Below are 22556 nucleotides of genomic sequence, written 5' to 3' on the forward strand. Positions count from 1 at the left end.
GAGAGAAAGAAAGGGGAAAAAAAAAGAATAAAGCAAAAACAAAACAAAACAAGCAACTCTTTCTGTCCCAAACAGACACACAGAGCCAATGAACGTGAGAATGCCAGATCAGGCCTGAGAGTAGCACAGGCCTTTCAAAGTCATCCTTGATACCTGTTTGCAAAGTTGTACACCTTTCCTTCCAGAGACATTTCAATTTAACACAAGGATTTCATTGAAACCCCAAATTACTGCCAGTTGGCTATATTCCCTCTGCTGTGGGAGGCACACTGGTGGGGGCAAGCCTGCTCACATATTCAGCTTCCCTTGCCAAAACAAGGCTTCTTCCCCAATTAAAATGACCTTTTTTTATTTTAGAGGAGTAAACAATGTCTACTTAACTTGAGGAAAATACACAGAAGAAAGTTACTGAACCTAATCACACAGTGACATGATGGGTGAGTCAGAGTCAACAGCATCTGCAGGGAGAGCTGAAGAGACCACTCTGCTCTTGGAGACGGAAGGGTCCTCCTCAGGTCATTGCCTTCATGGTGCCGCATCCCCAGCGGCCTTCAAGAGCAGACCAATCAAATCTGTTTTACTTACGTCTACCAAACACACTCTTCAAAAGAAGGTTAATCACCACCAGTTTTGAAAGGTAAGTATTAAATACAGTTCCTTGGGTAACCTTGCTTCTTTGTCTTGCTCTGTAATTATCTTCTGAAGATGGGGACTGGTTGATACACACTGAGTAGCAGTAAACAGTAGGATGTCTCTTCCACCCACTCACAGTTGGCCAAAGCGTGTCTCAGGACCTGCCTGTGTCTCTGGGCAGCCATGTCACTCCACAGTAGACCAGTTTAGATCAGCAAACCATCTGGAAAACTCGTGTTCTCCTCCACACTACATGCACAGTACCAGGCTGAGTTCCCATTTCACCCATACTCAGCCAGACATTTATGAAATAATAGGTGTTTGGAAACATTTGAGCTGGGTTTGCCAGCCTGGACTGGGGTGGCTGGGCTGGGCACCGTGATCTTACGGCCCACACAGAACATTCTTCACGATGACTGAATGAGAAATCTAATGAAAATGTTTTCAGAAAATTCCAAACAGACGCACAGTCACTTTGGTCAGACCATGTCTTTGACAGCTGCTGTGGGAGTGGCCCCAATCCAAGGAGATAACGAGCCTCCAGAACTAGCTGGAAGGGTCACCCTAGGGGTAAGCAAGGCTCACCTCCTTTGAGCAAAAGTAAACCCTACTGAGTTAGATGATCCCGTCTCCTACTTTCTTCAAGGAACCCTACTGAGTTAAATGATCCCGTCTCCTACTTTCTTCTTCAAGGAGATGCTAGGTGACAAAATTTGAAGACAGCTGCCGTGAATCCCCAGAGTCCTTATTTCCTGGCTGATTAGTTACAGGTCTGTCTAGTTCAAGAGGCTATACAAGTCAGATACATAAGACTGTCTTCTTTCCCCTATCCAACAAGCCGGGAATAACCAGGGCAACTGTCCCCAGACCTTTCAATCCCTACTAATACAATTATGATGCATAGGCTAAGTCAGAAATAAAGTGGGGAAAGGAGCCCATTGTTTCCCAGCCGGAGAACCACCACTTCAAACATGTCTGCTCCATTCGTAGTCCTTCTCACAAATATTCACAGTGTGCAAAGACACAATATCTGATGTTCAATGTCCCCCTACAGTATAGCTTATTCACGGAGGCTGCCCAGAAATGGAACAACTCCCTTTGGTAAATCTAACCAGCATCATGATGGTGCTTGGAGGGTCTTGCCCATCCCGTCCACCAACCAATGGCTCCACCAATATCAGAAATAGACGAGGTGCCGGACAGACTTACAGACTCCATTTTTGCCGTCAGCTGTCCTCCAAGGAACACTTGGGGCAGTTTTGGACCCTAATTTAGGCCAAAAGATCAGCAACGAAAGCCCCCAGCCACCACAGACATCTACTGCCACCCTTGAGAGTGAAAGAGATGGCAAAAGCCAGAGACAGGATTTCTTTGACAACTCAAGACTACCTCATGAAACATTTTGGCTTTCTCCTGGTCCCAAACCTGGCCCCTGCACATACATCTAACTTTAATTCCTTAGCAGGAGGAGAGGGGTGAAAATCTCGGGCTCTTCACAAAAAGCACATTTCAGCTCTGGAGCTTACTTTAAACAAGCATGCTGCCTACGTTCAAGAAATTCTCCTCTCTGTATACCAACAGTTTCTTACTGGCTCAGAGTTTAAGAGGAAGGGTGCTAGGAAAGATTCCCATGGTTCCATCCAACACAGCCAGCTGTCAGAACCTGGGATTGTAATGATGACACCAAGCTAAGGAAGAAGTAATTTTTCATTTTTGTTTCCTTTCAAAACTTACTCTGTGAAGAATGGACACGCCGTGTAGAAGCAGTTGATTGGCCAGATCGAATGGAGGCCATGTTTATTAAATTAATTGACTAAAATCCATCATTTACCTGCCACCACAGGAGATTTCCGTTCATCCAGGAGCTGGATGGAGGTACTCGCTGTCACCACGTTGCTTTTGTTGACGATTCCTGAAAGAAGAGAAACCATCACGACAAAACTAGAGAGAGTCACGTGCATAGGTTAAGAGAATAATCATATTGGCCTACGGTCACCAACCTAGCAGAGGGTAATGGTGCTTGGTTCCCAGAACCCAGAGTAGATCAACTCTGTGAGGCCACAGGTGCTGCGGAGACAGTCCTTTCAGTTAGGGGAATTGGTGTACCAAGTTCTGACCACCGCAGTGGGTGGGGGTGTCCAGCCTCTTCACATCAAAATTATTACTCACCCTTGGAGGGAACACATCTTTTTATGATTTGTGGTTCCTAATTACAGTGTTTACTCTTGTCAGTGACATATTTACACTGCCTCTCTGAATATAGCCGCGGAGGGCTACATGAGATAAGGTTTTGAAATGGTTCCATGCATCGGGAACTTCAGCTCTCATTTGTTGGTGATGACTTTACTGACTTATAAAATTCTAATTTCAAGCTCAGTTTTTCTTAGCAAAACCCATTCCAATCAGAGATAGACTCAGAATGGCATCCCCATTTCAAATTTTTATTAATGTGGTAACAATATGGCATTACTACTAAGAGATTTTCATTTACTAACAATGATTCTTATACCCATACATTGAAAGACACTGAGCAGAAATTTCAAAGCCCCTGGGTTAATCATTGTTAGTACAATGCTTGCCTTATAAAAGGTTTTGAGGAATGGAATCCAATTGAATTGGGAAACGGAGAAGGCAGAACTGAATCTGAATACACTTATGACCAAAGCAATTGAGAATTTTCTCCTGGCTCAAGTCTAAGCAGTAATAAAGACTAGTTTCTTTTCCAGTGCATACAGGTAATCAATGCACAGTAGAAAAAAATGAGGAAGAGCTCCACCACAACACTTGAACTTAATGTTTAGCATCCTCTCCAAATCCAAAGGAAGAATGAAATCTCCTAAGATAAGTCATCCTTAACTTTACCATGAACAAGGTAAATTCCTCTTGATTATAGGATTTCATTGAAAGTTCAATGAAAATCCCACTTGCCGAAAACCAACTCTACACCAGTCCCAATTAACCAGAATTTGTTTTTCTCAGATGTAAGTTTCTATAGGGAAAATGGTGAAAAGTAACAAAGCAAACATACACAGGGGCTGATCGCTCATAACTCTGATTTCCCAAGGCTCCTTCTCCCTGTCCAGCTTGGAGCAAAACCCATCCTGTGAGAAAAAAGGATAACTTGATGCTTCCAACCCAATTCTAGCAAGCCAAGTTCTATTTTTTTCTTAGAAGATCAAGAAAGAGAAAGTATCATGACATTTCATGATAAAAGAAGACCTGGATAGGTTTGCAGCAGAATGAGAAAGTTCACTGTCTCCCAGTTGATATTTTTGACAATAAAGCATCATACAAACAGACACAAAGAAAGAGCTTTAGTGAATCTCAATCCTGGAAAGAATCTAAGATAATCGCTTCTAAAATTACACCTGCTCAGGGAATTTCTACAGTAACATTTAGCCTTTCCTTGACCAGCTTTGTTAATGACCCTCTTCCTAATGAGTCTATTCACCTAATTATTTGAGAACTCTTGTCAACATGTCTTCTGCAAATTTTTTGAAAGCACTCTTTCTGAAGATGTGTTCATTCATGGAAATGAGTGAAGCTAAGAATCAGGGAGGGGACTTGGACACGAAGCACTAGAGAACCCCCATTAGGGTTGATTTAGGAATGTTTGCAGAAGACTAGGTTGAGAGGTTCTAAGGTAAAACGTAAGTATAGTTTGAATGGTCCAAAGCAATCCAAGCTTATAGAACTAGGTCTTATCTACCTCCAAAGTTAACTACAAAGCATAGTCAGAGTCTTAAAGAAAATGGGCACCAAAAAGTATCAGCTATGAGAGATAAGAAAAAGCCAAGGGTAATTAAAACCTATTTTCAGTTTATTTTGCTTCTAAACCTGGTTGATATAAGATGGTGTTCAGTTCTTTTTTGGAGGGAGGCAACCTTAAATTTTTTTTTTTTTTTAATTATAAAATCTCAGGACTAGAAAAATCACTGGCTATGTGCTTTTCCTTGGTCGTAACCCTCTGTCAGGGAGCACAAGGCTACACGCATAATCTCTAAGCCTTCCCTCCTGCATGTGGATCCGAATCAATTTAGTTTCTGATGGGGGAATTGTGGGCCTCCAAAGTAGTGTGACTCATTGAAGGTTCTGGCAAAGGATGTTATGCCTCCTTGAATCTTCTCTAAGTGGGGCCATGACAACATTAAAAAAAAATCTACTGAGATGTCTGTACTCCAATTCCACACAGTAAAAAAATACCAGTCCTACTTCCAGAAACACTCTTTGCACACTCTAGTTAAGCAAAAGCTCCATTTTACTTGGGGTCGTTATACTTATGGGACAGGTCGATGGTTCACTGCTAGGCCAATATTCAGCATTCACTGTCAAGATAGAACTTGCCTTGCTCCGGCATTCAAACAACTCCCCTACACCCTGCATGCAATGCCTGGGTCAGCAGGACCAGACAGACAGACCCCCCCCACCTCCAACAAGGACACCCACCTGTGCTGAATGGGATGGAGTAGACGAAACTCCCAGGAATTTGCTCAGCAGCTCTTCGGTACCAGAGAGGGAAATGATCTGCATTAAAAATGTTCTCCTTGTCTCCAGCTTTCAGGAAGTCCCTTGAAATGGAAAGGAATAAGAACACATCAAAAAGCCACAGATAACCTAATTTAAAAATGAGCAATGTACCTGCATAAACAATTTTCCCAAAAAGACATACCAATGGCCAACAGATACACCAAAAGATGCTCGACACCACTGGTCATTAGGGAAATGTAAATCAAAAGCACAGTGAGATATCACCTCCCACCAGTTCAGATGCTGTCATCAAAAAATGAGAGACGGCAAGTGTTGGCAAAGGCGCAGAGAAAAGGGAACCCTTGTGCACTGTTGGTGGGAATGGAAACTGGAGCAGCCACTGTGGAGAGCAGTATGGATGATCCTCAAAAACTTAAAAATAAGACTACCGTCTGACCCAGCCATTCTGCTGCTGGGAATACGCTCAAAGCAAACAAGAACACTGACTCAAAATGATATTTGCTGCTTACTGTAGCATTATTTACAACAGCCGAGAGAGGGAAACAGCCTGAGTGTCCATCAATGGATGAATGGAAAGAGAAATGGTGGTACGAATACACACAATGGAATATTACTCAGCCATAAAAAATGATAGAGTTCTACCAAGTGCAACAACACGGATGGAACTTGAAAGCATTACGTGAAATAATCAGACACAGAAAGACAAATCCTGTATGAGCTCACTTATACGTGGAGATGGAACACAAAGAATCACAAACAAACAAACAAAAACCACAAAAAAAAAATCCTCACCAAACTCAGAAAAAGAGACCAGAGTTGTGGTCACCAGAGGCAGGGGATGGGGGTAAGGGGAATGAGAGGATGGTGGTGAGAAGGTCCAAGCGTCCAGGGATAATGCAGGTGGGTCCTAAGGCTGTCACGGCACAAGGGGACTATAGCTAACACGGCTGCAGGACCCACAGTCAAGGTGTGAAGAGACTAAATCAAATCCTAAGAGTTCTCATCACAGGGGGATTTTTCTCCTGTTCGTTAATTTATCTTCATGAGATATGTTAAATCAACCTACTGTGGTAATCATTTTACCATATACATAACCCAAACCATCATGCTGTACATCTGAAAGTTTTGTAGTTGTGTTTGCCAATTATTTCTCGATAAAACTGGAAGAGAGGGAAGGGAAGGCAGAAGAGGAGGAAAGGAGGAGGAGAGGGAGGGGATCCTGGCATCACTCAGCAAGGAAAAGCCAGATGCCAATGCGTCCCAGTCACCTTTGTTGGGTAAAAATGGTGTTGGTTTCCAGAACCCCAGCCTGTCTTTCCCAGTGCAGAGGGAACCTAACACCGTGCACCCCAAATTACTCAAATACCTTGTAGAACTCCAGCAATCAGACTGCCAGCAAGGGGAATGATTTTTCCTAGTATATCTAGTGAACGGACTATCTTAGCATCTAAAACAAGCAAACAAACAAAGCCTCCAGAAATCATATCTGAAGATAAAGGAATTCAGAAAGCTCTGTCTTGCCTTAAAATTCACACGTGATCACATATCCTTGGGAAGAGCAACTTCTTAAGTAGATTTTTACTTTTCTTAGAAAAGTGTAACAGAGGTAGGAGTTGGCCATGTAGAGATCCTTGCTCCCTTCCTTCCTCCCTTCCTTCCTGTTCCTCTCCAGACACACATACAGTAGGACTCAGGGGAGGAAGGAACTGCCCTGCTAGCCCACAGTCTGCAGAGGGCTTGCAGGAAGGGAGAACAATCAGGAGACAGTATGTATGCAGGGAAGAGGCCACTCATGAAATCAGAAATGGCACTACTTTCTATCTAGCATTTTGCAGTGAGGAGTTGGATCCCACAGACAAGGGAGACAAATACTCAAATATTCTACATTGTTACAGCATGGCTGAATTTATATGCTAAGTTAAAATTATTTGGTTCTTGGAAACTACTTGAATTGGCTTCTAATTCAGGAAAGCTTTCTGTAGTTTTAGGGTATGGCCAACCAGTGATCCCTTGATCTCTTCCTAAGATGCAGAGCTCACTCCCAGAGGAAAGCCATACCATTGGAGGCCACCCTTAAAGTTCTTAGCATGGACATATGCCTCCTTTTAACTTGCACTACTATGTCCTAATTCCTCTCTAAGGGCAGAGACCTTATTTTTCTTGACATTTCCAGGGCCTGGCACTCATCAGACACTCATTGTATGCTTAATGATCACATGATAAATCAAATCTCGTATTCTGATACAATCTCCTCAAGTATTCAAAGTGGTCCGCTACATCTTTTCTAAACAAGATTTCTCAATTCTTTCAAATTTCCTCGTCCGTATGGCCATGTTCCCATGTAAAGGCTCTCTGCTGTCATTCAGAAGACCATCTGTGGAGTTGTGAGCGGGGCTGAGATGGTGCACAGACCTGAATTATTCAGAGTGCGGGGCGTGGGAAGTCCCGGGACTGAGGTTATAGACCAGCTCCTCCTGGCACTGATCTGTTCAGTGGTAATGCTTTCTCACCCTAAAATCCATATGACTCACCAATTCTGAAATGTAAGCTTTTGCATTTTTTTTTTTCTTTAGACATGAGATTCTTCCTAAACCTGACTTGGACAGGTGTGTGAAGGAGACTCTGCTGCCCAGCCCCGGGAAGAAGGGACAGCCGCCTCCCACACCACACCATGCATTTTCACTTGTGATGGTCCTGTTCAATGACAGGATGCATATAACCACAGGGAGGAAGGCACCCTTCTCATTTAGCAGTTAACGGTGCTACAGGGAGCCCTTTTCCAGGCCCAGAAGGTGGGAAAATAACTTAGACTGATGGGCACATTTGAGGACAGCAAGTGATAGGCTTGGAACACTGCATAATGAGGGCCCAGTGCTTGCTGCCCACGACCAGCCCCTGCTGGCACCCAGGGTGGCCAGCGGGAGTCTGCAGTGCTCCATCTCCATTGGCTTTGGTGTTAACAGCAGAGGGTCTGGTTGCCAGGAAACCTTGCGGGTTCCTGACACCTACCAAGCAGTGATTCGTCTGGGGAGGATGAAAGCCTATTCTGGATACTAGGGGTTCTTGTGGTGGTGTGTGAGACAAGATGAGTCTCTGAGCCCCATTTCTTCATGTACAAGTTGGGAAGAAAAAATACACTTACCACGATTCTATCAGAGTTACGGAACACAGGCTAGAAACTGAAAATAGCTCCCACAAGTATAAGGGATTCTCAGAGATCAGGAGCTTCTTGAATTCTCTGTGGTTCACAAGAAAGGTATGAAGCAGTCATCTCTTAGACTCAGAACTCTGGGAGGAGCAGAGACACCCTGCGGAGGCTGACATCGCTGCGTCTACATGTGTCCTACACGTGCTCCAAGAGGCCAGGTTGAAGGTGCAAGATTCATTGCTGCATGGGGCCATGAACTCAAGTCCAGGTGCCATGAGTGAGAATCAATGTGCTTCTAAAAGCAGGTGGTGGTGCTGGGAGATGGAACTGTGGTGTAAGGGACTGATGCTAGGACCAGTTAGTCCTGGCACAGGCCTTCATAGTCTCTAGTCCTCCCCCCGTCACTTTGCACTCTTTTCTGTATGCCTTCTTTGAAAACACAGAACATCTAAAAGCTTTCTAGCCTGGCTAAGAGTGTATCTGAATGGTTGGGTCTTAACAAATGCCATTTGCCATTGGGGTGGCACAGTTGGTTAAGTGTCCAACTCTTGATTTTGGCTCAGGGTTGTGAGATCAAGCCCCGCGTTGGGCTCCGCGCTCGGTGGGGAGTCCCCTTGCGATTCTCTCTCTCCCTCTCTGGCTGCCCCACTCTCCCTTCCCCCATGCTGGCTCTCTCTCTCTCTCAAATAAATAAATCTAAATTTTAAAAAATGCCATTTACTTGAATGGGGTAGACAGGTACGAGACCCTCAGACAACAGAACTCGATTCCGTTGTGCCTCTATATGAATATATATGGACACAGAGAGGCACAATATGCCACAAGATGTCTCCATATGAACCAATGGTATCAGTTTCTTGAAGACAGAAAATGATCTCATCCATCCAGATATCCAATGACTACTCACTCCGGGTCACAGTAGTAGTGTCACAGAGAGCAGAACAAACCTGTGCCTGCAGGTATTTTTAGCTTCTCAACATGGCTCTACGTCTATAGTTTTTTTGATGCTCACAAGAACCCAGGGAAATCACCACTGCCATTTCTCAGAGGCAAACCAGTGGGCCGAGCCAGGTGCTCCCCCCAACAGTCCTGAGTGCGATCTACAGGTCAGACTAGCAAGGTGTTCTGTTTTGTTGTGGTGGTGGTTCTTCTGGTTTATCTGTTTTAAATTTTTTTTTTTTTAGATTATTTATTTATTTATTTATTTGACAGAGAGAGATCACAAGTAGATGGAGAGGCAGGCAGAGAGAGAGAGAGAGGGAAGCAGGCTTCTTGCTGAGCAGAGAGCCCAACGCGGGACTCGATCCCAGGACGCTGAGATCATGACCTGAGCCGAAGGCAGCAGCTCAACCCACTGAGCCACCCAGGCGTCCTGGTTTATCTGTTTTAATCTCAAGACAAACAACAGCCTTTCTCCTGAGCATGAGAAAGTCTGTTTCTGTGTCTCCTTCTGTCTCTCTAGGTCCCAAAAGGAGAAGGTAATATGTGTCTCGACACTTCTAGTCCTTCTAAGAACTTGCCCTCTGGAAAAACAATTGGGCAGAGCTAAAGGGCTAGAGAGGGCTTGGAAAAAATCCAGTCACAACTGCAACCAACCTCCTAAATGACAAATCTGAGGTGCTAAGAAAGAGCAGGAATTGAAAGCCAGGTCACAAACCATCTCCAGACCTACGGATACACCGTTTACCAGACTTGGTTTATAATCTCACGTGGTTGCAGTCGGGGTCTCGGCTAAGAGGCAGAGCACTGCTGAGTGGGGCTTGCTGGGGCAGGAGCACCTCCTGCTCGGGTCTCCGTGGGGCCAGCCCCTTTAAGATCAGTGGCCGGCCTGCGGCTTCGTTATTCACCCCCCAGGTATCCCTAGGTCAGGGTGTGTGAGGTCCTATGGCGATGTCTGAACCCTCCCATCCATACTTGGCAAACTTTCTGAATCTTGGACTAGATTCGTCCCTGGCCTAAAACTGCCTCTTACTTCAGAGAAAAAAAAAAACAAAACAAAACCAAACCAAAAAACTGAGAAACATTAATAGGGTCAGAAAAGACTTCCCAAGCTCCCTCCAGCTCCGCTCCAACACCAGTTTGAAGTGGTAAGACCCTCATGTTCAGTGTAGACACAGAGGCTGAGCAGTGCTTTCCAAGGGCATCTGGGTCCTGGACTCGGGGAAGCCCGGCCCGCTGTCCATCTGGGTCTCTTTGGAAGCACAAGGAAACGCTGTCCAACCCACGTCCCACCAGACTGCCCACTCCCAGGTGTGGGGCTCCGCGGCCCTCAGGCCCAAGAAGAGGCTCCGAGGTTTATGAAAGCATATACACAAACAAATAAACAACAGACTTGAAATCCTGATTCTCGGACAGGAGGAATTCCTCCGCAGAACCGGGGAGCAGCTGACTGCCCTGGAGCCATTGTCAGGAGTCCTCCTCCTGGCAGCTGCCCCGGCCGCCCCACCATCGCCAGATCCTGCAATGACTCACCAGTGTGGGAGAGGACTCCAGGACGGTGGACAGAAGCCAGCGAGCGTGAAGAACAAAGGGTTGTGGAAAGGCCAACAGGCAGGTGAACACACACATTGGGGCCCCCGTGGTAGAACAGAGGGGAACAATGTCAGCAGGCCCGGGGCGGCCCGAATTTTATTTCTACAGCTCGTGGAATCAAGAAACACAAGCATCCCTTTGAATTTCCCATTTCAGCGGCTCCCGGGGCCCCTGCGGAGGAGCCTTCCTACTTACTGATTGGTGAGCTGCTCAGCCCCGACAAACAGGTTGATCCTCGAGAGGCCGGTACGAGTGCCGAGGAAGGCAACCTCCACGCCCTTGTCAGAATTTCTGAAACACAGCAGCAGACAACAGGGTAGGGGGTGGGGGATGCTTCCAGTGCGCAGATAATGGCTTTTGCATTTTAAGACTCATGGAATGTTGTATGAAATAGCAGTTTTGAAACCTGAACTTTTAAAAGAAATTATAGAAACACACCCACACAGATGCATGCATGCACCAAGGACAGAAGGCAATCTCACCCCTCACGAAAGTTCTGTGGTAATTCTTGCACAAAAAACGAAGAACTCCTTTGGGGCGCCTGGGTGGCTCAGTGGGTTAAAGCCTCTGCCTTCGGCTCACGTCATGATCCTGGGGTTCTGGGATCGAGCCCCGCATTGTGCTCTCTGCTCAGCAGGGAGCCTGCTTCCCTCTCTCTCTCTGCCTGCCTCTCTGCCTACTTGTGATCTCTATCAAATAAATAAATAAAATCTTAAAAAAAAAAAAAAAACAACCTAAGAACACCAAAGCACCATGAGGAAGGCATGCCCAGACTGAATAAACACACCTATCTGAGGGTTCTGGGTGCAAACTCAGGACAGTAGGCTGGAATGGGAACAACTTAAAGGAGAGGACGAAAATGCTTAGAGGAAGCTTTTGGCATTGACCTAATAAATCGAATCTTATTAGTGGAATCCGTCATTAGTGACAATAGCAACTGAGCCACGGAATCCAGTCTTCAGGTTCTACAGCCTAGAAATGTCTAGGACCTGAATTCTATACCATTTCAGGTCACCATCTCGTACCTTCTCCCAGAGCACAGGTTTATTCTTACCACCACCCCCAAAGAGATGAGTAAAAAAATGGTTTCTTCAAATGGCCCTGTAGGATACCATGCACAGGACCCCTAAGAATGGCCTTATCAAAGAAAACTTATTTTAAAATTCACTGCAGATATTTTCTTCCACTTTCAAGGCAAATTGTGTATGTTTGAGCAAGTTCAGGATGTTCAAAATGCCCGCCCCTTCACAAAAAAGCAAATGGTCCTTGTCCACACATACATAATTTCATTCTACAATAAAAGTATGGAGAGAATACTGTTTCTTGACTTTGCCTCCCTTCCCTAAATGCTAGTAGCAATTTGACTCGAAGCACCATCCATGTCATCTTTAATATAAGATAATTTGGTTTCTTGATCTTTGATGGGAGTCAAAGTGGCCAATACTACCTTTTAGTGTTTAAGGGGTGAATAAAAACCAACACTATGCATTTGTTTCTGTTTGCAGTCTACCCAAATTGGAAAGCCAGGCTGCCCAATCAGTTACAGATGTGGACTACAAAGTAAGCTACCATTTTGGAAATCTTTAGCATGTGTTAGGAGTGAATCAGCAATCTTTGCACAGGATTTTGAGTTTCGTGAGAGCTTAAAAGAAACATTTCCACATTCACCAGAGAATGCAATTGCACGAAAGATTCTGATTCTTCCCCAACCTACCCAGGGAATAAGAACCATGTAGGTAAGCAGTCCAAGGACACCCCCAAGTATAATGAGAACAGTAATCTCTCTTTGGGGTTTCAGACTCCTGGAGTAAACTGCCTGTCTTACATCTCCACTTGGGAGATTTGAGCTTAAAATGTCTACAAGAGAACTCTGGACATGCCTGAATATCCCAAACCTAGTCTTCTTTCATCGTATCCTGCCCTAGGAAATGGAACCACTATCTATACAGGTGTTTGTGTTGTAAATCCGAGAATGATCCTTGACAGCTCAGCCTTCCTCCTCTCACTCAGCAGATCCATCATCAAATCAGGGTTGGGGGCGGGGTCAGGGTGGGGGGTCTCATTTCTGAAGTATAGCACAAGAAGATCTTTCCTCTCTATGCCACTGCCTTTGTCCAAGTGGAAAATCCCTTGAAATGCCGTAGGAGACTTTATCACTGTTCTTATACCACTAAACTGTATTCTTCACATAGCAGTAGAGGGATATTCTTTAACAATGCAATTATGATCATATCCTTCTTAAAATCTCCCATCCAAGTACTAACCAGGCCCGACCCTGCTTAGCTTCCGAGATCAGACGAGATCGGGCGCGTTCAGGGTGGTATGGCTGTAGACTCCTTCTTAAAATTAAAAGTCCTTCTCAAAATCATTCAATGACTTTACAAAACTCATAGCATAGACTCCAGAATCCCTCACCTGACTCCCAAGGGCCTGAGCCATCTGGCCCCTCTAAGACCTCATCTCCCAACATCTTCCAGTTTACCTTCTACATTTTAGTTCCGTTGGCCTTCTTTAAATTCCTCAAATGTGTTGAATACTATTGTACCTCAGGACCTTTGCACATGCTGCTCCATTTTCCTTAGAATGCTCCCTAACCCTTGAACTGGTTTCTGCCCAGAAAAACCTTTTGTCTTTTATCTCCACTCTAGGCCTTGTCACACTGTACATGTCCCTACACTTCTTTCAAGGTAGTTATCACAATTCTTAATAATCTGGCATACTACACACCACAGACACCATGATGGCAAGAACTATGTTTGATTGAGTTAGCTCCATTTCACCAACATCTAGTCCAGTGCCTGGCTCGTAAGAGACACTCAATCAGTATCTGATGAGTGAGTGAATGAATGAATGGATGAACATGAATGAATGAATGAGAACAGAATGAATGATAGATAGGATAGAAGAGAATATACAAAAGGGAAGGTGAAGAAAGGAATGGAGCCAAAAGCCTTTGATAACAATGACCATTGCCCAGCCCCCTCTCTCCACATCCTCCACTTCAAAACTAAAACCACAGGGTTATATCCTGACACCCTCATGAAACAGAGCTCCCACTTTCCCATCTTACTTACAACCCAGCCTGGCCCAGATCCCAAGTCCCTTCCAGACTGTGAAGCAGCAGGAGCCACGGCAGGCAAGAAGCTAAGTGCTCCTTCTGCCTCCTGCTCCCTCGGAAGCACCCCCCACCTCAGCACACCACATTTCATGTAACGCTAAAACTCAAATTATATGTCAAACCCAGGAGCTTGCCACCCAAGCCCGAGCCGCTAATCTGCTCGAGCTCTTGTGGTTTGGAGCTTTGGGGAAAATTAAAGCACTTTAACACCAAGTTCCTAAAACAGTTTAGTTCTTTAAACCATAACCATATTTCGGACGGCTTGTGGGGAAATGACCATGAAAGGAGGACACGTGCAAACACTTACTCAGATTTGTTGAGGGCGAGACTGGTCCAGTAGGCTTCAACGGGAGCACTCACCACGGCGTCGAACAGGACCTCTTGTATCAATTCTTTATCACCTGTTGGGAGGGGCAGACTTGAGAAGATGGCTGTGGCTGGGGCCCCCGCGAGGGGGGGGGCACACGAGGGGCTCGCCTCACTCACTTCGTAGGAACTGCAGGCGGCTTTCTCCCACTTTATGCATTTACCTCCCACCAGCTGAAAATATGGAACAGTTCCGACACCTGATACGCCAGCACCACGGGGGCCCCCAAAGTGTTCGAGGGAGATGACGGTAAAGGGATAGTCTCATCGACGCAGTAGTTCGCGCCGCAGACCAGCTTGCCTTAGAAGTTCGCTCTGTGTGTCCCCGTTTCTGTCCTCTGTCATAATCTGCAATTCTTCAGGGCCCTGCTCCCCGTCATTTGTAAGAAGAGGAAGGGATGTAATAATGAAACACTCCTATTTTGTGATTCCTTCCATTTAGAAGGTTCTTGTTGGGACACCTGGGTGGCCCACTCAGCTGAGCATCTGCCTTCAACTCAGGTCATGATCCCAGGGTCCTGGGGTCGAGCCCTGCATTGGGCTCCCTGCTCAGCGGGGAGCCTGCTTCTCCCTCTCCCTCTCTCCCTGGCTTGTGCTCTCTTGCTCACTCTCTCTCTCTAATAAATAAAACGTTTTTGTTTTTGTGGTTCCCCCACCCCAATCTAAAGTGGGGAATCTGATCCTATCCAAAAGGACTCTTGCCGGAGATGCTAAGGAGTCTGGGGGATATCAGGGGTCCAGACCAGTGGCCAACTAATCATCACTTCCTCCCCTCGGCTTGTGTCCCTCAGGAAGTGGCATTTTGCTGTAAAAGCAAACACTGAAAACAATTCATCATCAGAAAGACAACGGATACACTGAGATAGTGTTATGTAATGGGATACCGGAGAGTAATTCAAATTAATGCATCAGAGGTAAATGAGCAACACATAAATCTCAAAATGCCATGAGTGAAACACAACTTGAGCAATACATATATTAGACCATAGGTAATACAGATAGTATACCATATATAAATGTTAATACACAAAATAATGAAAATAATGGTACATACTGTTAAGAGATAACTATAGAGAGAAAGTAACAGTATAGATCCGTGGGAGGTAAGGGACCAGTTCGGGGTGGGGGTGATTCTCTTTGGGAGGCAAATGGAACTGTACAGGGGGACTTGGGGGGTTTAATATTATCTGTAATGTTTCATTCCTTTAAAAGTACCCAAAGGAAATATGGCAAAATATTAAGATTTCATAAAGCTGAATGGTAAAGGCAAATTTTTTATATTATCTCTATACCTTCGTTTTCTATTTATTTTTTATTTTTTAAACATTTTTTAAAATATTTTATTTATTTATCTGACAGAGAAGGAGAGAGAGAGGGCAAGCACCAGCAGGGGAAGCAGCAGAGGGAGAGGGAGAAGTAGGCTTCCCTTCTGAGCTGAAGGCAGATGCTTAACAGACTGAGCCACCCAGGCACCCCTGTACCTTTGTTTTTTAAATATGCCATTCAGACAGTCCAAGAAAATGAAAAATGAGGCTTATGTGATGTTCATCTGATCTTTTCTCTTCTGGAGCCTGTGCCAAAAAGTCAATCCATTCCACAGAGCTATAGTTTAGAAGCTAGATGAACCTCCCTATATCTCTCACAGGGCTGCTGTGGGGATTCTGTGAGGTAATACCCATAAAGGACTGCGCCCATCACTGAGGAAGTGGTACCGGCTAGGGGTAGGGGCAGCTGCTGGGCTCACTGGTGGCCAATCTCTCCTTGACCAGACTAGCTGCTGGAACTCATCTACCCGTCCAGGGGCTGCTCGTGCACTGGATGAGTGTCAGGACTGCAGCTCTCTCCCTGCCCCCTCTGCAGCAGCCACGGACCATTCCTGACTCAGTGAGCGCCCTCAAGGGCCTTTGGTAGGAGCACAGGCAGTGGCCTATATGCCTCAGGAGGCAACACCTCTACTTGGCGATCCCGCTCCAGAGAGAACCAGACCTAGAGCATGGGCCGAGAGGAGTCCTATTTCCTGCCCTCATCTCTCATTTGTAAAATAACGGAGCACATATTCACAGTCCCTTCCCAGTGATAACATTTCCATGCTACTCAGGCACTTGACTAAAATGGTCCGGTAGGGGGACAAATCCATTGTGAAGGGTTGGAGTAGGATTGGGGATCCTGTGTAACTTTCAGGAGCCCTTGCTTTTCCTCCTGTTCCTACAGGAAGCGGACATTTGGGTGGCTATGATGGGGCTGATAATCCCAGCCAAAGCAAAGCTTCCCCTGAAAGCTGAGGGGAAGTGTGGCTTGAGCACCTCCCCCCCCCCCACTATGGCCGCGTACCCGGACAGGACATGTTGAAAGCACACTCACATTGGAGCAGAGGTTCTTTGCCTTTGAGGTAGAGCTTAATAGCTTCTAATTGAGACAGATGACGATGTTCCGGGTGTAGGTCAGTGTTGCAGTAGGACCTAAGGCCGTGACAGGGGCCAAAACAAGAACATGGGAGGATTTGTGGTATCGCCTTCCTTTGCCTTTGAGCCGGGAGGGTTTGGAAGGGAGTACAGAGGACTCGAAATCAAAGACAGCAAGCAACACCCGTGCTGATGAAGGATGGTTTAGTTCTTACCATTCATCTGCCAAGGACACGTCGGGGTGTTCTAAGTCATGCAGGCCTGGAGGTCAAGGAGAAAGGGTTAATGAGTAAGGACCACCTGCATGGGTCACCGACAGCCCTTATTTTCTCTTGTGCTTCAAGTTTTGAGGGACGGGCCGTGGAGTGGTGATGAGTAGGCATCAACCCCAAAGAGATCCGGCTCCGTAGGTGGGACTCCGAACAAAGGAAAGGACACAGCATTCTCTCCCCATTTCCATCTCCCTCGCCCACCACCTTGCACCTTCCCAGGCTGAGTAACCCAGGAAAGGTTGAACTCCGTGAACTCACAAAACACCCAGCGAGTCCCAGAGATGAGCTTAGTATGATGGTGCAAACACCCATGCTGGAGCCCCGCCCAGCCCACGCAGGGAGCTGGGCTGGGCCGCTTAACTCAGGCGTGAGGTCAGCAGCTTACTTTGTTTTTCCACATGTCAGTTTCTTCATGTGCAAAACAGGAATAATCATAGTCCCTAACTGCTGGGTGGTTGTGAGGGCAAAACGATAGGTTGAACGATAGGAAATTGCCAAGACTCAACTGGTTTTGACCAGGAAACATTGCTAGTTGTTACAGGATCCTAAGTAAAAACGAGCCGTGGGTCCACAAAGGTAGCTGGGACCACTGGGGTTTGCAGGGAATTGGGGAGTTTTTAACAGAATGTTCTAGACCACTCTAACTCTGTGGAATCACTTTCTTTCATTATAGCTTCACGTGAATTCCCTTTGGAGGTTCATCGGCAGACACACACTTCTGAGTAATGACCGCGGGAACTCGAATGGTGTATACAGGCTGTTGGAGGGGGTCAGAGTTTCCCAAATGGCCAATGGTATCGTACTGGACTCAGGATGCCAATTTCCTCCTCAAATACAAATGTATAACATAAATAGCAAAACACTAGACCTAATATTGCACACTCCTGCTTGATTTTATAGCAAGTAGGGAGCACATTGGACAGAATATCATCATATGGGAGCCAAGTGTCATTTCCTGGCTCCAACACCCACCGGCTGAATGATTTGGGGGGTGTCATTTCAACTCTTTCAGTTCGATTAGTCAGAAGGTGTGGATGATGGACCCTAACCCTATGGACTCCGTGAGAGGGTTAAGTGGGACAGTGACGAGTCCCCACGGTAATCTACGCAGCCATCCCTGCCTGCCTCTGTCCATCCTTTCTTCCCTTTCTCCCTGCCTGCTCCCTTTCCTGCCTTCCTTCCCAGCATCAGCTGTACGCCGGATGCTATTCTAGGCCCTGAGACTACAGCCGTGAACACAACAAAATCACCACCCTCATGGTATCTGTCTTCTAGCGGTGAGAAGAGATACACAGACAAGATTAAAATACATAGCATATCGTTGGTGATGGGAGCTGTGAAGTAAAAGAGCCAAGCCAGAGATAGGAAATAAAGGAGAAAGAATTCCCCTTTTAAGTAGGGTAGTCAGGGAAGGCTTCAGTGAGGAAGTGACTTTTAAGCAAAGACCTGAAGGAGGTGAGAGACAGAGCCATACAGATAACTGGGAGAGAGAGCTCTACAGAAGGAATAACCAGTGCAAAGGCCCTGAGGTCTTACCTTCCTGGAATATTGGGTTAATGATGTCAACTCTATGAATTTCTCTAGTATCTGTTCTCATCCACAAAGCCCTCTCTGGCTCTGTTTCATAGGTCCTATAGATGAATCCCCAGAAGGGATATCTTTCTGATTGTTTCCTCTCTGAGTTCCCAGGGAACCAAGGAAATGGAATTTTTTCTCTAAGCCGCTCACCTTTGATTTTGGTCCTCCTGACATGACATCTACTGATGACTGATAATGCAGACATAAGACATAAGCTCTAATTCACTGAACTACTATGCTCTCTCTGTCTATATATATATATATATATATATATATATATATATATAACACGATATATATAAGTATATACATATGTAACAGTGTATATACATATATACACACACATATATATACACAAACACATATCCTATATATACACACATATATGTATACCATTACACATATATACATATACATATGTACATATATATGATACAAAGTGTCAAGGAGATTCGGAAGAGAAACAATTTCAGCAAGTAGACTGTAGTCCATACCTTCAGCCTTAGTAGCAACTCCTTACACTGTCAGCAATCTGTCTGCTTCTTGACCATCTCTGTAGTACATACGATGGCAAACCATGCTGAGAGTGCCCACATTCTGTGGGGTACTGTTCCTTACGGAAGATCCTACAGAAGTGTGGCTGCCATCCCTAACTTTTCCCAGAACAGAGCAGGCCAATGATTGTGCTGTGGCCCTTATGAGAACAAGAGCCTCGACCAGTTAGTCCAAGGGGAAGCTGCTTTCTCAGGCCCAGCTCCTCCAGGTTGGCAGGACTGAGAGAGGACCGACAGAGAGGAAGCTCTGACCTCGCTGGTATGGAAAACCAGATACGATTCTCCTTGCTGGGATTCAAACCGATTTCTAACATGGTGACTATAGTGAGTTCTGAAATTCTCTCTGTGACCTCTCAGGATAACAGCTATGGAACAGCAGGTAAAAGTGAATGAAGAATGACTCAAACGACAGTGTGAAACAATGTGTGTGGTGGTGAGGTGGGGAGAGAAAGAGGGAGAGAGACAGGCCTATGTATTGAGGATTGGCTAAGGGAATGGATGCATGAGAAGCCAACAGTCCACTAGTAATCTCTCTTTCTATTGTTTTGACCATGAGCTGTTTCCTCAGCTTGATCTCAGATAGCTCAGACATGAATTTTCTGGCCTCATGGGCAGTGATATCTGCAGAGCTACACATGGCTCACATGAGCTACACATGGCTCATTCATCCAGAAAATTCTAGAAGTTAAAAAAAAAAAAAAGAAGAAGATTTCTGAGAACACATCTTGTTGAGTATCTTGCCCAAGTTACAAAGCTACCTGCTCCCTCTTTCTAGTCTCTGGGAAGAGATACCACGTGATGGATTAGTGGGCACAACAAAACCTTTCAATCTCCTTCCTTGTCCTTAAGACCTTACGATTATTTGGGAGACAAAAACTAACACCTGTAAAACAATGCACACTAGTTGGCAGTACCCCAGGAAGCTGGCTGTGGAACTTGGCATCTCAGGAAGTGCCAATCTCTTCATTCTCCACTACATCATCAGAGTAAGCCCCGAGAGGGTCCAGCTTCTGGAAGTTCACCCCATGCACTTGTAACCAGGCCTAACTAATTAAAACTGGCTCATAACCGACCTTCCTGCTCTTGGCCATACTTTCTGGGGACACTCAGGAAGAGCCCTGGTCTGGTCTTGCTCCTTCTTCGTGGAGATGTAAAATCTAACACCCACACTGGGTGAGTGACTTACCGGGGCCACTTGGGGAGCAGAGACTTTGAGAGGTCAGCTTCACCCTCCCCGTGAGCCGGTGATACCAGGGAAGGTCCCTTCTCTGAGGAACTGAGTCACTGGCTCGTGGCAAAGGATGCTGCAGGCATGACAGTGGTTTTAAAGTTTAAAGTGCTGGAACGACAGCTACCACTTGCTGGAAGTTTAGATGTGCCTGAGCTTTATGAAGACAAGAGGATTTGGGAATCTCAAAATGCTCTTTATTCCTTCGGACCTGTGTATATCATCCAAATGATCCTATTTCCCCCTGGACTTGAACTGCTTAAAGCACAAACAAGATTTGTGGCTCGACTGTGTAGGAGACTAAGGCTTGCATACCTTTGTTTCCATGGTATTCTCCCTGGGCTTGAATTTTTATACTACTTTGTATTTTTCTTGCAAGCGATTTTTATGCATGGGAAGAATATAGTCGGTGGATGATACCCTGGGTTGGTCCAGCAGTTTTGTGAATTGAAGCAGAAGAGAAAGAAATGAAATCATCAGGAAGGCCACCACGAGTTGGGGGCTTGGGGTGTCCCACCATCTGGAAGGCAAGCTCCCATCAAGTGGACAGTTAGCTGAGTGAAATGGCCAGGACGGAAGGATAAGACAGGTCAAGACGGCATCTTACCTTCTTCAATGGTCACATTCCCTCGGAAGAAGTATTTCCCGTGACCTCTGGAGAGCGCCACACCTAAGCTGTGCAGAGAAACAAAACAGACCTTGAAACCCATGGCATCGACTGGAATAGACTTGTGATTTCACTTTTTATTTTCCATGTTCACATTTCTATCTCACATTCTGTCAACAACTGTCCCAACAGTTTACTTTCAAAACCCCACTGGTTATCATTGGTGTTGGTTTTCTGAGGTTCAATCAGCTGCTTCAAAGCCATGTCTTCCTGGACGCGCCAGCAACCCTTGGCTGCCCACATGCATTTTCAGAGACGCGACTAACTGCTCGCCCTTCTCTCGGATGCCCTCGGGAGAGCCAAGTGCCCTGCTCTTCACCACTACCTTATGCACTCCTGCCTCCTCCCAGTCAGCCTCCCATGGGGCTTTCCAGACCCTAGAGTTTACAACTGGGAAAAATGAATCCCCTCTCAAGGACGAAATGAAAACTTTCCCTACATTAGGGTGTGGCCACATTATTGTGTTCTGGGCTTCTAGTCTAATAGATGCTCCCCTGACCCTTCTCCTGGGCTTGATTTAAGCTCCTTTCTAAAGGAAGAGAATATATTTTGGAAACATAGTCTCTTCATGTGGCAAACCCACTTAGTGGTCATGGGTTCCCTCGACCACTCTGCTTCCAAATGGAATCAAACTCAGGATCCCTGGCAGTCTACGACAACACAATGCCCTAATTTATTTTTCTGATTCATCGAGAGTCAGGAAATTCTTTCTCTCCTCAGCTCTGTGAGGCATCGGTCTGGGAGTGAAGCAGCCCCACAGAAATAACTTCTTAAATAAGTGTTACAGGACTAAGGGCATCATAGCAGGAGCCTCTAGGAGGCCACATGCACGTCCAAAAGCAGGCAATGAGGCCAAGCCATCTTTCAGGACAGTCACAGAGAGGTAACAGGATCCAGAGGTGGACAGGCACAGAAGGACAGTTCGGAGAAATTAAAATGGACGCACAACATGGAGGGATGGGTATGCTACCTCCTCGTGCACAGGCTTGCTTGATCATGGAAATAAAAGGTGAAATGGAGCTCACTGGACAGCAAGTGAGCCAGATGGTTTAAGGACCTGGCAGCCCTCTGAACACCCCGCTCCACCCTTAGCTGGAACCCCCAAAGCTGACTTGCTTGATAATAAGATGCAAAAGCCATAACCAATCAATCGAGTGAGTTCTCCTAGGTGAGCCTGAACCGTCTTCCCCCTTCTGGAAAACAGAAACAAAAGCAGCCTGGGAAAAGCCCCTTCCTCACTCTTTCCAGCCTTTCGGCAGGGTGTTTGGTTATCTTCAGATGATGAGCTCTGAGAGCGTCAGCAGGTTTTGTACAAACACAACTGATGGATCTGATGGAATGTCCATGTATTATGGTCAGCTCTACCTGAAAGGAGTACCCTTGATGTCTGTATAATAGTAGTCATTTGTCATCACCAAAACCCGTTTCTAGATTGAAAAAAAAAAAGTCGTAGAGAGAAGAAAATACGGTTAGTCTGCTAGGTGAAGCTTTCAGAAAAAAATAAAAGCAAATGGACACACTATGATCAGGTTAACAGTACTACATGAATCTCGTTTGAGATAAGTAAAGA

At 45.7% G+C, this 22556-nt stretch overlaps 1 protein-coding gene across 4 annotated transcripts in view; it reads right to left on the reverse strand.

Moving 5' to 3' along the window:
* The window catches only part of CACNA2D3 (calcium voltage-gated channel auxiliary subunit alpha2delta 3), an 880032-nt gene that overhangs the window by 161823 nt on the left and 695653 nt on the right, over positions 1-22556 (reverse strand). For all 4 annotated transcript variants that reach the window (XM_047691716.1, XM_047691706.1, XM_047691725.1 and 1 more), the window contains 8 exons: positions 22352-22413; positions 20927-20994; positions 16903-16948; positions 16647-16744; positions 14227-14320; positions 10997-11092; positions 5080-5201; positions 2465-2545 (listed from right to left, as the gene is read on the reverse strand). In XM_047691716.1, coding sequence (XP_047547672.1) covers positions 2465-2545; positions 5080-5201; positions 10997-11092; positions 14227-14320; positions 16647-16744; positions 16903-16948; positions 20927-20994; positions 22352-22413 — 667 coding nt within the window. The remainder of the gene's footprint in view (positions 1-2464; positions 2546-5079; positions 5202-10996; positions 11093-14226; positions 14321-16646; positions 16745-16902; positions 16949-20926; positions 20995-22351; positions 22414-22556) is intronic.

Source organism: Lutra lutra, chromosome 1, assembly GCF_902655055.1.
Source record: "Lutra lutra chromosome 1, mLutLut1.2, whole genome shotgun sequence".
Lineage (NCBI taxonomy): Eukaryota > Metazoa > Chordata > Mammalia > Carnivora > Mustelidae > Lutra > Lutra lutra.